The 15,900-nt window shown below is 44.3% G+C and overlaps 1 protein-coding gene across 1 annotated transcript in view; it reads left to right on the plus strand.

The window, feature by feature from the left end:
• The first annotated feature begins 6,472 nt into the window (after nt 1–6,472).
• ATIC (5-aminoimidazole-4-carboxamide ribonucleotide formyltransferase/IMP cyclohydrolase) overlaps nt 6,473–15,900 on the plus strand; it is a 31,002-nt gene continuing 21,574 nt past the window's right edge. The window contains exons 1-5 of the mRNA XM_004576860.3: nt 6,473–6,594; nt 6,890–7,016; nt 8,326–8,402; nt 9,768–9,834; nt 12,282–12,370. Coding sequence (XP_004576917.2) covers nt 6,576–6,594; nt 6,890–7,016; nt 8,326–8,402; nt 9,768–9,834; nt 12,282–12,370 — 379 coding nt within the window. The 5' untranslated portion in view covers nt 6,473–6,575. The remainder of the gene's footprint in view (nt 6,595–6,889; nt 7,017–8,325; nt 8,403–9,767; nt 9,835–12,281; nt 12,371–15,900) is intronic.

Genomic DNA, 15,900 nt, shown 5'->3' on the forward strand with positions numbered 1-15,900 from the left:
ACAATTCCATCTCGATCAGGGTAGTTTGGGTGGAGGCATAATGGGAATTATAAATGTACTATTAAATCTTCCCAAAGTCACATTGTTAAGGATTATACATGATTGGTCCTTGCAAACTCAGGCTTGATGAAATGTGGTGGGGGCGTGAGCTAACCATGGCAGCTAGGAGGTGGGGCTGTGGGAGATCCTTAGGTCATGGCCATGGGAGTGGGGTCACTCTTGGAAGGCCCTCAAGAGAGGGCTGGATGTTTATGCTAGATTCACCCTACTTTCTATCTGCGCTTCCCTACTCACACTCCACTTGAGGACACCTGACATCAATGGAGCTGCTCACTCTTGAACTGTGAACTTCCAAACTATGGCCAAAATAAACCTTTTCCTCCTAAGAAATTCTGCTGAAGTAATTCAACATAATAGGGTTTGGTGCTGGGATTCCATGTGGTTGCCAGGTCATGGGGTGCCACTCCCTGCCTGTGGCCTGGGAATGCAACAGAGAATGGCGCAAAGCCTTGGGACCCTGCACCTGTCTCGGAGACCTGGAAGAAGTTCCTGGCTCAGCGGATAGGCCATCGCAGCCAGTTGAGGAGTGAACCAGTGAATGGAAGATATTTCTCTCTGTCATTCCTTCTCTCTGTAAATCTGCCTTCCCAAAATAAATAAATAAATAAACAAATACATTTTTTTCACATTAAAAAAAATCTTATTTAGTTGATTAGGATACAAAGAGTCAAGGGCTACAGGAAAGTAGGTAATACCATTGTTTCTACACTAATATCCCATCCAACGGTCCCCAATGTGAGGCGCGTTCCGAGAGTCCTGCTTAAGTTTTCATAGTTCAACAGTTCTAAGCACGATGAAATCTATTCATAATCCACTGGCTGACATAGTCTCTTCATGGTTGGGGTTCTGAGTTCAGCAGTTCAATTGGAGGGATCCCCAAAGAAACCTTGTCCGAGGTGATCCCAGACCTAATTCTTATGTGTGATTGCCAGTACAGGGTCTGGCACAGTCCGTTGCCCCAATCAGCTTATGCACATGCTGGGGTTGCAACTGCTGGGTCAGTTCTATTTCCAGCCCTGTCTTCCACTTGAACCAATGGGTGTTGCAGCCCCACCCTCCCCACTTCATACATGATATATTTTATTTTAACCAATAGGTCCTAAATCTCATCATATCATGTAATCGATTAAAACCATGACAAATGTCATGGTATACTAGGATAAACTTCTACCTTTGGTGCCAGGATCCATATGGAAACTGGTATTGAGTCCCAGCTGCTCCACTTCTGATCCAGCTCCCTGCTTATGACGTAGCAAAGCAGCAGAGGGTGGATCTAGTCCCTATGCTCCTGCACCAATGTGGAAGACCTGCAGGATGTTCCTGGCTCAAGATGACTCAAGACTGGCCCAGCTCTGACAATTGCAGCCATTTAACAAGTGAACCTTGGGGTGGAAGACCTACCTGCCTCTCCTTTTCTCTGAAGTGTTGCCTTTAAAAAAAAAAGTATTAAAAAAAAAAGAAATATGTTGCACTTTTTGTTGTTTCGGTCTAAGCTTTCAAAATTTGATGCTTATTATATCCTTGCAGAATTTCTTATTTCAGGAATGTCTAGCAACATTTCATATTCTTGATAGAGACACCCAGCACTAGTGGCTGCCAGACTACAGCATGGGTCCTCACTGATACTGCATGTGGGTCAGTGCTATCCTTCGCTAATCTCTTTCTAAAACAATTATGTGTGTGTCTATATAAACTTTTAGGGTATTTTTTAAGCTATTTGAACAGAAGATTCCAAATCAGCTGGCTTACACTAAATGACACCAATTACTCAAATGACAAGAAACTTGAAAGCACTATAGCTTAAAATGTTGTCTCATTCAGAGACTTTGTAATGGCATTAAAAACCTTAGTTCTTGTCATATTTATCTTCAGAGTTGGTCCTTAGAGCTTAAAGTTGGATGCCACACTTTCTAAAATTATATCTAACAAGATAAAAGGGATTTTTTTTTTCTCCCTTGAGCCTCTTGTTAAAAATTTCCCAGGAGACATCTATTTAATAGAAAAAAAAGTAAAAGATGTCAGAACTGAAGAAGATCTGATACCTTCTGAAACCTGATATCAGAATGGTGTCTGCATATGCCAATATAGCAATAACAGTAATAACAGCATTCAAAGGGAGGACTTTGGCCACTAGACCCCACTCAGTGCCCCGAGTTAGCACTCATATTATGTGTGACATCAGTGATCAACTGAGGCTCTTGTCACATGAAGCCTAGGCTGTGGGAGCCTCTTGAATCCACAACAACTCCAGGAGTCATTAGACAAGGACACACACAAAGTGGAGGCTTTCTCTCCATTGACAGAAGAGCACAGCCATCTTTGATGGACACTTCTTTGCACTAGGGCCTGGACTACTGAGGTGATTCACAGAGGGACACTTTTTGCAGCAGTGTCCTGGCTTTCCACACCCGATATGCTCTCTTGTTGGCTTTCCTACTGGACCAGAATGTCTTTTGGGCTGATTCTGAGGCCACTGAGTGCTACTCAAGATTGCCAGTCTATGAGTCGGATATAAGAACTGCTTCCCTTGTTGGAGCATTTTAACTTCCCTGATGTCTGAATTATCATTAAACACTTAAATACATATATCCATATATTTTACCATCTAGCTCATGGGAATTTGGGGTCCCATGACCAGTTTGGTATTGTGCCCTTAGCAGTAAGTCTATTTGAATATATGCAAAACTATACACCTGAACAGAGTTTGTAGGACCTGAGAAAACAGAAACACACATATTTCTCCAAGAAACATGACTCTTCAAGAGCCTGATCATGTATCTATACATTAATTTGGATCCATTAATTTGGATCCACTACACCACTGTAATTCCCTTTAAATTACACCTTAAATTTCCTTTTTGTATGCAAACTGGGGACTACTGTTTAACCCAGCCTACTAGGGGATCCTCTTGCAGATTAGTCACTATTCAATGTCCCTTTTACATGTACAAAGCCACCATGCCCATGGTGCATGCAACCACAACAAAATACCAGTATACTTGAAAGCACATTCATATATATATATATATATATATATATATATATATATATACATATATATATATATATATATATACATACATACATATCTATATAATTGGAGCTTTATCACAACAGTTTAAACAAGTTTCACCGGTTGCACCGTCTCTGGATACAGACATCCAGGAGGCCACACCTCACCCCAGGACGCCGAATTTCTGAGTGGTAAAACCAACTGAAGGAATCTTAAGTGAATTCCATGCTCCTGCATCCCCAATTTTCAGGGCACTTACCCTGCAGTGTGCAAAGAGCATGACTTTAGGAGGTCCTGTCACAGCTGTGATCCTAGTAACCCACAAGGAACATCAGAAAATGAAAAATAAGTCCCAGAGAGGCCTCTATCAGAATCTTCTGAGCATCTCAAGCCATTGGGGGCCATCTTCACCCCATCAGAGAATCCGAAGTGGCAAAGCCACACTCCTAAAATTGGTACTGGGTGACAACCAGACTAACACTTCAAACCAATGAACCAAAAATGGTAGTACTGTGTAGCAGTCCTACAGCGATGGACTTTGTGCACAGAGCCGGTAACGACACGCATGGACTACTGACTGATGGTCAATAGCTGAAGTTTATTAGTGGCATCAGACTTCATATACCAAAGGTCTCATAGGATAAGGGAGGAGGCATTGAGCTTGTCTATAAAACCCATCCACTGTTTCTATACTTTTGTTTGGAACTCCTTTTGTTTTGTGTATTCTACCAAGTGTTATTCACATGCTGTCCACTCAACTGTTCTCATACAAATGATATTCATTTAGTTATATGAATGGTACACACTCAGTTCTCACACAAATGATGTCCAATCAGTGACACAAATGGCATCCATCCAGTTGTTCTCATACACATGTTATCCAATCAATTGTAATCCTGTGCTCGCTGACCTTCTAAGGTCACAATGACCCTCTACAATACTGCTGACCAGATATGTAGTTCTGTGGCTTTCCTTTTGTTTTAGATTCATTTTATTTTATTTGGAAAGGCAGAGATACAGAGAGGAGGAGAGACAGAGAGGAAGATCTTCCATCTGATGATTCATTTCCCAAGTGACCGCATGACCGAAGCTGTGCCAATCTGAAGTCAGGAGCCAGGAGCTCTTCCAAATCTACCATGTGAATGCAGGGGCCCGAGGATTTGGACTGTTCTCAACTGCTTTTCCAGGCCACAAGCAGGGTGCTGGATGGGAAGTGGAGCTGCTAGGATTAGAATGGGATCCCAGGTGTGCAAGGCGAGGACTTGAATCACTACACTATCCTGCTGGGCCCTAGGTCCTTACTCTTATCACTTTATGAACCACTTTGTTAATTACATGAAGTTAAAGCTGGTAAATCCACTTGTATGCTTAGAACACTGAGTTTTGCTCGAACAGATTTCTGTTCTTTGGCCTTCTTCTTCAGTCTATTGCTAGACTTAATGAAGCAAGCTTATCAGGCTCAGCTGCTACTTGAGTGTCATTGACTCTCAGTTTATTTTTACTTAGCCTTGCTTTCATTCCTAATTTGCATTTGTATTTCCAACAATTTACGGTATGATTTTCATTGTGCTCATCTGTTGTAACCCAATATCAGCATTTAAGTACCAAAAACATTATATTTACCTATCTTCTTACTAGATTTACATAAAAGTAGACACAGTTCCAAGCTGTTCTTTCTCATATGCACATGTATATTGCATGTCTATTTGCCTCCTGGGCTGTTTTTAAGAGCATAGCAGGAAATGGCATTCTTATTTCTTTCTAATATTTCTCCTATGAGGAGGGTTCCACATCCTGTTGATGTTACCTCTGATTTTCTCTAACAGAGGAAGAAGACACATTAGACATTTGTAGAAAGTGAAATTTGAAGATATTTATTTTGCTGCAAACAAGGCTCTTCAAAAAGTTTATGGAAACTGCCTATGATGAGAAAATTGCGCTTGGGCAAGGAAAGCAGAAAGCAGATATCTTTCCACAGCTGTGAACATCACACTAAGAATAAAAGATACTCACCACCATTACTCCATGCTATAATCCTAATAGGGAACTTAAAAAAGGCAGCCTTGGGTAGACAGCAATAATATGTACTCATTGCTCAAAGGAATGTCACTTCGCTTTGACTCTAACCTATAGACCACTTGGTCCTCTTGTTTTGTGAGACTGTGGAACTAACGTAAGAGCTAAGTAGTACTAAAGGGTGCTGAAGTGATAGATAAATCAAGAGAATAGTGTGTTAAGCAGTAGGTAACTAGTACTGGAATGATGGTAATAAGAAATAGTATTAGGGAGTAGTATTAAGAAATAGTTTAATTATAAATGAATGTCTACCGATAAAGAAAATAAAGTTAGGTTAACAGAAAAAATATGTATTAAAAGATAACATTAGGTGATTATAAAGATTAAGGTCCAGGGATATCATTAAATAAGTAACAAGTAATAAGGTAATCAAAACAAACATGTAGGTGTTAAGAGAGATAGCAATTGGTAGAGGGTTGGGTAAGTAATGGTTGGGTAAATAAAGTTAAAATGTTGCTGATTGAGCAGTTGTTAAGCTAACTGCTAAGTCTGGCTTCTGTAATGAGATCTTTGCTTGCTACGAGGGGAACCAAGGTGAAGCCATGACAGGGCTCGGACAGGCTAGGCCTAAGTTTCAGTCCCTAGAATTGAGGCACCTGCTTCCCCAAAGTGGGCCGCCACACACCCTAGACAAAGCCGACCAATCAGAGGAGACTTGAAAGGCCCCTAGTCATCAGGTGGTCATGGTGATAGAGGCTGACCCCGGGGATGGGCACGGATAAGAGACTGACCACCAGGGTGGTCGCAGGCGATAGAAACTGACCAATTATAATCTTGCCAATGCTTGTTCGTAGAATCAATGGCCCGTTCCTGGAATTGCAACCAAAACCCTATGTGAAATGTATGGTCGTGGTCCTGGTCAAGACTCCACAGCGTTGGATGAGACTTGGACCCTAGCGCGGTAGCAATTAAGTTCCTTTGCTTTCGCATTTTCTCGTGTGGAACTCCTCTGTTCGAGGCGGTGGGATAAATTCCGGATCCAACAATTTCAATCTATTAAAATGGTAGCTGACCGCTGAGATTCCTTCTAGTCCGTTTGGCTCGTCTTCAGTGCTGGGGCGTTGGACACTGGCTCCCACGTTCCAGCCCCGGGGTCAGGTGTTTTCTCCAGATTCCTCTTTAGGGCAGGGCACTTGGCTGGCTCCCGGTAACCCGAGGGAATCCCGTCAGACTCAGATTCCCAGCCCCGGGGCGCCAGCTGGAGCGCCCCCTAATCCTTTTCCTCGCAGCCCCAAGGTTCCTATTTCACTTTCGAAACTCAGCGGGGCGGGGTCACCGGGTCGCCGGGTCATGTGACGTGTCAGGTGATCACCAGATCAGCCCGCTTCCTGAAGGGGACGGTGGCGGCCGCGCCTCCTCGGCTCTCTGCACGTGGCCTCGCGGCTGCTTCCTCCTCCTGCACCCTCCGGACCCCGCGTCTGCAGCCATGGCTCCCGGCCAGCTAGGTGAGGCCCTGGCGGAGCGAGGCTCCCCGCGCGTCCTTCCCTCCGCCGCCCCCTCTCCCGCAATGGCGGCGGCCGGGCCCCAGCTGCGCGGCCCGGCGGCCCGGGGGTCGCACAGAGCGGGTGGCCGGCCCCTGCAGGGGCTCGCTGGGCGATCCTGGGCGGGCTCCGGGGCTAGACCTGTGTACCATGACCCGGGAGCTGCCAGCTGCTCCCCAGACCCCGACCAAGGCCTTGGAGACTTCAGTTGAAAATACATGGGTGTAAGGAGAGAAAAAAAAAATGTCTTTTCTTTCAGCCGTCTTGAGTGTCTCGGACAAAACCGGTCTCGTGGATTTTGCCAGAAACTTGGCTTCTTTTGGCTTGAATCTCGTCGCCTCTGGAGGGACTGCGAAAGCTCTTAGGGATGCTGGTCTGGCGGTCAGGTAAGGCCCGACTTAGTGTGGAAGTTAGGTCCAGGCACGAGGAGTGGGGCGATCACCTGAACCCTAGGAGGGGGCCCAGGCACTGGGAAGAAAATGCCTTACCTGCCAATAATGCCATGAGGGCCACTTTCAGTGGAGGAGCGAGATTGGGCCGGGGAGTTGGCGACTTCTGCGCCGTGACTGACTGCAAGAACTTAGCATCCCTCGAGTCGGAACTTTCCTTCTGTCCAAGCTGCTTCCTCTGTTGAGTCCACACTGCTCCCGCGATCGGTCCTCACTGAGTGTTGAGGAGTACTAAGATGTGAGGATTCAGATCTGTCTGTCCTGCGGAGAATCCCCGGAACCCCTAGAAGGTGCCAGTCGTCTCTTCGGCGGCCGCTGGCAGGCCTGGCCTGGAGGTGGGAAGGCCGCCTGTAGGGAGGGTGAATGGGGGGCCCTTACTCGCCTCAAAGCGACTCCGCTTGGCAGGAGGAGTAACTCCACTGAAACATACCCTGGAAGTCCAGCAGGCAGAGCTCAGGGAAGGGCAGCCTCACGCGTCATACATGCTACAAGACGGCTCAGATGTCTGCCTGCCTTTGTGGCGATGTGGGAAATCTACCTGGTGTGGTCTGCCCAGGACACCAAGTCCACTGGATGGACCTTCAGCAACTTAGAGGGGTGTTTCATACTTCCAATGAGACAACCACAAGTGTATATATAACAGATCCCGCACCACCTGGGCTTGTATAAATAAATTTGCCTTCTTCAAGTCTTACATGATTCTTCTTAGTTGGAAGAACTGGATTGTTTCCTGAATTTGAGGAAGGGGAGTTATGAATTTGAAGCCAGTTTGTCAGCTGGTGTTAAAACTGTGTGTGTTTGTGTCCTTGGCCCAGGTCAGGCCCGAGCTGCTTAGGGCTCACTGGAGTCTGCTCAGGAAGTTCTGGAACCTTTTGGTGGAGTTTGCTGCTTTGACATTTTTAAGTCACAGAATGAAATTCTTTGTTTCTGCTTTGGTCTGCATCTGCGGGAAGCATACTTTTTTTAAATTTTTTTTGTGAATGTATTGCGAAGTTCTCATGTGTGTTTATTAATTAGCATAATTTGCGATGCAAGTTCAATGGTGATTCTCCCCAATGAAACATCTGTTAGAAAATATGCTGGATGACTTTTTTTTTTTTTAAGGTAAGACAGGAACTACAGTGAAAGACAAGTAATTAGGATCATGCGTTGTCTGAAATGAGAACAGTAGACTTAGATAAGCTCTTTCGACAGTGTGAAATGGCAGCTGACCGAGCCAGTGGCCATGTCCTGTTTCTCTTTTCAGGGATGTCTCCGAGCTGACAGGGTTTCCTGAGATGCTCGGAGGGCGTGTGAAGACCTTGCATCCTGCAGTACATGCTGGTAAGTGGTGGCTGCCTTCCGTGTGACACCGTCCATGGCCTGCAGGCACGTGTAGGGCGACCGTGTGATAAAGGAGGGAAAAGATCTTCAGCTCAAAACCACATTGACTTGTAAGCTGGCACTGGTATCGTCATGTTTGCCATCACGTGTTGTGGTCCAGTAGAACCTTCCCTCGCTACAAGATGATTCTGATCATTTCCTGCTGCTAGCTATTTAGTTCTGCATGGTAACTAATTCAGAGGGTGAGATTTCCTGCTGGAGTTAGTGAAACATTGGGAATCTGTGGCATGAAAAGGGCTTTTGAATGACTGAAGGGTCCAATGCTGGCCTCATGCATGGACATCAGCTTGTGTCCTGACTACTGCCCTTAGGATCCAGCTCCCTGCTAATGCACCTGCGGAAGCAGAGGATGGCCAAGTTCAGGGCTGCAGCTACCGTGCGGGAAGCCTGGGGAAGCTCCTGCCTGCCGGCGTTAGCCTGGCCAGTCCCAGGCGTCGCAGCCATTTGGGGAGTGACCCAGTGGGTGGAAGATCTGCTTGTCTCTCTTTCAAATAAATCAGTTACATTTTTTTTTTTAAGATTACAAAGTCAGATAGACAGAGAGGAGGAGAAATAGAATAAGATCTTCCGTCCAATGATTCACTCCCCAAGTGGCCGCAACAGCCAGTGCTGCACTGATCCGAAGACAGAAGCCAGGAACTTCCTCCAGGTCTCCCACGTGGGTGCAGGGTCCCAAAGCATTGGGCCATCCCCAACTGCTTTCCCAGGTCACAAGCAGGGAGCTGGATGGGAAGTGGAGCTCCCGGGATTAGAAGCGGCGCCCATATGGGATCCCGGCGCGTTCAAGGCAAGGACCTTAGCCACTAGGCCACGCCGCCGGGCCCAGGAGTTACATATATTTTTAAAAAACCAAACTTAGATTCATGCATCACAGTGTGACTAGAGTATTTTTCCTAGCACTTACATTTGCTCATTAAGCTGAGACAGTAAATTGTATATGAACCAAAAAAGACAAGAAAAAAATGTATTTCTAACTTGCTGGTTGCAATGCAATGCAATGCAATTTAGCAAATGACTGAACTCCTATTCATCAGAGAAATAATCGAGTTATAGCAACACATAGTTTGTAATGGAGTGACCTTTAATTTTGTATTTTTTTACTTTTTGATTTTGTTCAAGAAAGGGAAATCTAGTATGAATGATAAGGTTTAAATATACCTGCAAATCCTAATTTTCTTGTTTGGTAACCTCTGACGTATGCATTTGGTGTTCCTTAAAAATAATAGAAGAGTGTAAGTTGACTTATAGGACTGTTTTGAAAGAAGACTGTTTTTGAAGCTCCCACTTTTGTTTTTATTAAACCAGGAATCCTGGCTCGTGACATCCCAGAAGACAATGCTGATATGGCCAGACTTGATTTCAATCTGATAAGGTAAAAATCTGAAATTGAACTTTTAACAATGCATCAACCCTAGTGTCCTTCCCCCACACCTTCTTTATTTTTTATTTTTTATTTATTTATTTTTTTTAGTCACTGTAATCACTGTGTCCTGTGTGGTATATAAACATGTACAGGTTAAATATTTTCCTTTTGCCCATTTTACATTACAAAATCCCTAATTTCCACTAAAAATCACTTCTGCTTTTGTGGGAAGTTAAGATTGAAGTTTTGATATATCTCTTGTTAATATATTAGCACGGGAAAGCCTAAGATGGCTCATTGCTTGTGCTGTACATGCAGCTCAGACAGCTGCTGAGAGCAGGTGCCCAGGGGATTCCCACACACCGTGTGGACGGTCACTCGTGCAGCCCGTCAGGCTGGTTCTTCTCTGTGCTGGTGCACAGTCGATGCTGTCTGCTGGGAGGTAGTGTCCAATCCTACAGGCTCCCGGGACTGTCCCCTGTCTGACATCGCTTGCATGGATAACTCCCAGATAACTGGCTCAGTAAAAAGAATATTATAAATGGGTACAAATGAAGAAGTGTATAGGGCAAGGTATGTGGCACAGTGGGGGTGGAGGGGGTCATCTCTGCTCCCTCAGCTCTTCCGCCTTCCAGAACGTTTCCCTATGTGCTTTCTGCTTTTAGACTAGCCAGCCTGGCCTGTAAGCTTATTCAAACCCATCTATGGCTGTCCAGTTGTCCCAGAATCATTTGCTGAAAAAACCTCTTCTTCCCCAGTGGATGGCACCTCTGTGTGCGTCTCCTGTTACGCCAGCACAACACCGTTACTGTAGTTTGCAGTAGTCAGTTTGGAAATCAGGACTTTGAGTCTCCAACTTTGCTTATCTTAGCCAACACTGTTTTCATTCAGGATCCTTTGCATTTCCTCCTACTTTCTAAGCTCTGCTTGCCTGTTTCTATGAGAAAGAATTTTAGCTGGAACTGCGCTGCATCTGTAAGTCGTTTTGGGGAATATCGTCATCTTCATAGTCTCCTCACCGAGATGGAAAGGATAATTTTCCACTTGTTGAGATTTTCTTTGGTTTCCTTCAACAATGTTTAGTACCTTTAGTATATGAGTCTTGGATTTTTGTTAAATTCTTAAACATTCTGCTATTTTTGGTACTATCATCTAGGATTTTTTTGAAATTTAACTTTCTGATTATCAGATATTGGCAATGTATATTATTAGTACAATTGATTGTTACATATTGATCGTAAGTCCTGCTTCCTTGCTGAACATAGTGTGATTGGGTATTTTTGATAGTGTTTTTGGCAGATTCCTTAGCATTTTTTTCTAAGATTTATTTATTTTTATTGGAAAAGTGGATATACAGAGAGGTTCACTCCCCAATTGCCACAATGGCTGGAGCTGAACCTGTCAGAAACCAGGAGCCAAGAGCCTCTTCTGTGTCACCCACATGGGTGCAGGTCCGAAGGCTTTGGGCTATCATCTTCCACTACTTTCCCAGGTCACAAGCAGGGAGGGTAGCTAGATGGGAAGCAGGGTGGCCAGGATTAGAAACAGTGCCCACATGGGATCCTGGCATGTGCAATGTGAGGACTTCAGCTGCTAGGCCACCATGCCAGGCCTAGAGAAAAAGTTGCTTATTGGAGCTTAATAATTGTGCCTGTTTATGGGATAAGGTGTGATGTTTCAATTGTGCATATAAGGCACAATGGTCAAATCAATGTAATGTTTCTTTTCCTAGCCTTTTTGTTACTTTTGTCTGGGACCTTTTAGCTCCTAGGTTACATTTATGCAGTTTTGTGAGCTATAGTTGCCTGCCAATTTAAAAAAAAAGTTGATGGGCTCAGCGTGATAGCGTAGTGGTTAAGGTACTTGCCTTGAACACACCGGGATCCCATGTGGGCGCTGGTTCTAATCCTGGCAGCCCCACTTCCCATCCAGCTCCCTGCTTGTGGCCTGGGAAAGCAGTCAAGGACAGCCCAAAGCCTTGGGACCCTGCACCTGCGTGTGGGAGACCCAGAAGAGGCTCTTGGCTTCGGATCGGCGCAGCACCGGCCTTTGCGGCTGCTTAGTGAGTGAACCATTGGACGGAAGATCTTCCTCTCTGTCTCTCCTCTCTGTGTATCCACCTTTCCAATAAAAATAAATAAATCTTCAAAAAAAAAGTTGATGGCATGCAAGTACTAGGTGGAAGCTAAGGCTGTGTGGGCAGCAGCAGCGCAGCCTCATTCGGGGGGAGTAATATGTATGCACGTGCTGAACACCTGCTGCCTAAAACTACTGCCTGGCGCAGCAGGAGGACATCCTGACTCCAGAACAGAGTGTTCTAGAATTCTAAAGTGCCAGGATCACCTTTAACACCGCGGATCCCTGTGGGTTTGGGTCACATTGTGCTCAGCTTTTCCTCCCCAGCCGGAAGCTCTGCAAGCCGTGCTGCAGTGACAGCTGCCCCCTCTTTGTCCCAGAGTCGTTGCCTGTAACCTGTACCCGTTTGTGCGGACTGTGGCGTCCCCAGAGGTGACTGTGGAGGAGGCCGTGGAGCAGATCGATATTGGTGAGTGACCTCGGGGGCAGTGAGGGAGGAAGGCATGTTTACATGTTTAAGGTTTCATTTTGATGTTTTTATTAATTATTGATTGTGTTCTGTGATGACTAATTTTGTATCTTATAAACTGTTTTCTGTTTGTATATGCTGAGACCCATCTGTTTTTTTGTATTTTGTTTTACGTTGTATTTTTAATATTTTTTTTAAGAAAATCTGGATTATTTTAAAATAAGAAATTCCATCTTTAAAATATTTACTTATTTTTTATTGTATAGTCAATATGCAGAGAGGAAGGTCCTCTGTCTGATGGTTCACTCCTCAAGTGACCACAATGACCAGACTGCGCTGATCAGAAGCCAGGAGCCACCTCTGGGTATCCCATGCGGGCATAGGGCCCCAAGGCCTTGAGCTGTCCTCAGCAGCTTTCCTAGGCCACAAGCAGGGAGCTGGATGGGAAGCAGGGCCCTGGGATTAGAACCACTACTCTTATGGGATCTCTGCGCATGCAAGGCGAGGACTTTAGCCACTAGGCTACTGCGCCAGGACCTTTCTTCATATTTCTTTAAGAATAAAGTGGGGGCAAGTGTGGTATAGCAATTAAGCTATTGATTGGTATATCTGCATTTCATATTCAAGTCCCAGTTCTACTCCTGAATTCCACTTTCTGCTAATGTTCCTCCTGCAAACCCACAGGTTTAGGTCAAGTAGTTATATTGGAACCTCATTATTGTGCCATTTTGATAGTAGGTCTGCTTGAGGCGATAGCTCAGAATTCGCTGGGATTGAGTGTTCGGCTCCTGGCTTTCACCTGGCCTACACTCTGCTCTTCTAGACTTTTGGGGAATAAAATGGCGGGTGGGAGGTCTCTCCTCGTTAATCTGTTTGCCTGTGAAAATTAAATTTTTTTTTTTACATTTTATTATCATCATTATTATTATTTTATTAGACAGTTCCATAGGCTCCTGGCATTTCCCTTATCCCCTCCCCAATTCCCTCCCCCCCCCAACCCCCATCTTTGGAAGTAGAAATGCATACTACATTGTATCTTCACATCTGGATGTTAGTCTCCATTTCACAGCTACTGTACATCCCCTTAAATGAAAAGTCATAATACAAAATCAACAATAGAAAGAAAAATAGAAATTGCAATGCCATGAAGTTAAATGACATGTTACTAGATATGACAGTCTCCATTACACAGCTACTATACATCCCCTTAAACAAAAAGCCACAAAACAAAATCAACATCAGGGAAAAAAAGAAATTAACAACACCGTGAAGTTAAATAACATGCTACTAAATGACTAACGTGTAGCTGAGGAAATGAAAATCAAGAACCTTCTTGCAGAAAATGATGCTACTCTATGATTGAATGCTTTAATCAGAAGAAAGTGTTTTGAAGAGATGAAACTAACAGAAAACAACAAAACCCATGTGATATAGTTTCCGCTGATCTTTGTCGAAGTGTGTCTCCTCCAGACAATACACAGATAGGTTTTGTTTTTTAATTCAGTCTGCTAATCTATGACATTTGATTGAGATTAAGCCATTTACATTCAGGGTTAATATGTATGGTGGTACTTTGGTCCTGTCATTTTAGGAATGGGTTGTTCATTGATTTAGTCTTCTGTTGTTATTTTACTGGGCTGTTCTTCCTGTTTGCCTTTGGTTTTGGTAGGTGCTATTCCTCTTCTCTGTCAAGAGAACATCTTGAAGTATCATTTGTAGGGCAGCTTTGAAAGAGGCAAATTCTTTTAGCTTTTCTTGACTGTGGAAGAATTTTATCTCATTTTCAAAGACAAGAAAGCTTTGCTGGATATGTTATCCTGGGCCAACAATTTTTTTTTCTTTTAGAATCTGGAATATGTCACTCCATTCTCTTCTTGCCTGTAGAGTTTCCTGTGAGAGATCTCCTGTGAGTTTAATTGGTATTACTTTATATATCAATTGATTTTTTTCATGTGCACATTTAAGGATCTTTTCCTTATGTTCGATTGAAGAGAGCTTGATAATCATGTGTCTTGGTGAAAACTGCTTTTGATCAAGCTTGTTGGGAGTTCTGTGCCCCTCCTGGATCTTGTTTCCCAATTCTTTCTCTAGATTAGGGAAGTTTTCCTTTATTATTTCATTAAATACATTTGCAAACTCAGCTTCTCATTCTGCACCTTCTGGGACTCCCATAACTCTTATATTTGGCCTCTTAATAGTATCTTTCAATCCTTGAATACTTCTTTTGGCCTGATCCAGCTCTGCTTCCAGCTTTTTGTTTGCTTCCCCTTGGTGACAGGAAATATCTTCCAATTCTGAGATTCTTTCTTCTGCTTGCTTCATTCTATTTTGGAGACTCTCCATTGTATTTAATTTACTCTACTGTGTTCTTAATTTCTGATATATCAGCCTTGATTTGCTTTATTGTTTCCTTAAATTCGTTGATCTCTTGTATGTGTTTCTCATTGTTGATCAGAAGCTTTAAAATGAGTCTTATGAATTCTGTGTGCCCCATTTTCTCGATGTCTTCCTCAGTGAACTCTGAGGTTTGCATAGGGTTTTGCTCCTTTGCAGGGGAGTTTTCGGTAATATTCGTTGTGTTTTTGTCTCTTCCTTTGTTCTTGATCATTACACTTCTGGTTAGCAGAGTCTTATCCTTGGGGCAGGTTTCTAAGCTGTGTCACCCACAGATCTACAATGCGATTTTACTTATTGCGGTTAGTACACAACTTTTTGCTTGCAGCCAGTTGTGCCACAACCTCCAGCGAGTTCCAGGTCTGGGTTCTTATGTTAGATTTCCACCGTGGTCTCCACCCCCCTGCTCCTGGCTCACCACTCTCCACCTCCTGTGATACAGTGCTGAGGCTGCATCACTGTCTCTGCAACCTTTCTCCCACTTCCGGTTGGAGCAGGTCCCAGGATTAGAAAGACACCAGGTGTCCTATATAGTTAAGTTGTTGGTGGCACTGATCTTGCCAGAATCTGTGGGACATTAGGTCTGGGTGCCACACGGACCTATTTTGAACCATACGATGCCACAGTCGGTATTGTTTTCCTGTGGGACCAGGGCTATCCATGGAACTCAGCGAATTCTCGCGAGCTCAGCACATGTGCAGTTCACTGTTGTCCCTGCAGTCCTAAAGCTATTGCCACAGTGTACAAAATGGTGCCTGACATACTACTACTCAAGTTCTTGATTGGCTGCCCGTCAGATCCAAGGGCTACTTGGACCTGTCTTGGGTTGAATCTGTAGAATGCCACATTGATGCAATTCATTGAGTCAAAAATGAATTCACTCCCAGCTCAGCGTATGCTCAGTCCTTTCCCTTGCCTTTGCCTCCTTATGCAAAATGGCGCCCAATTCGGCTCTATGGGGCTGACCTGGCTGTGAAATCCACCCTGTTCTCACACTGTCCTTCTGGGATCTGCTGCTCTGTCTCTGCTCCTGGTCAAATCAAACGGACCAGCAGGACGGACAGTTCTTTGTGTGGGTTCACCTCCCAAGCTCCCAGTGAAAGTCCCTTCCCACCTGGTTGCTGATGGAGTTTCGG

The sequence above is a fragment of the Ochotona princeps genome, chromosome 5 (genome assembly GCF_030435755.1).
Source record: "Ochotona princeps isolate mOchPri1 chromosome 5, mOchPri1.hap1, whole genome shotgun sequence".
NCBI lineage: Eukaryota > Metazoa > Chordata > Mammalia > Lagomorpha > Ochotonidae > Ochotona > Ochotona princeps.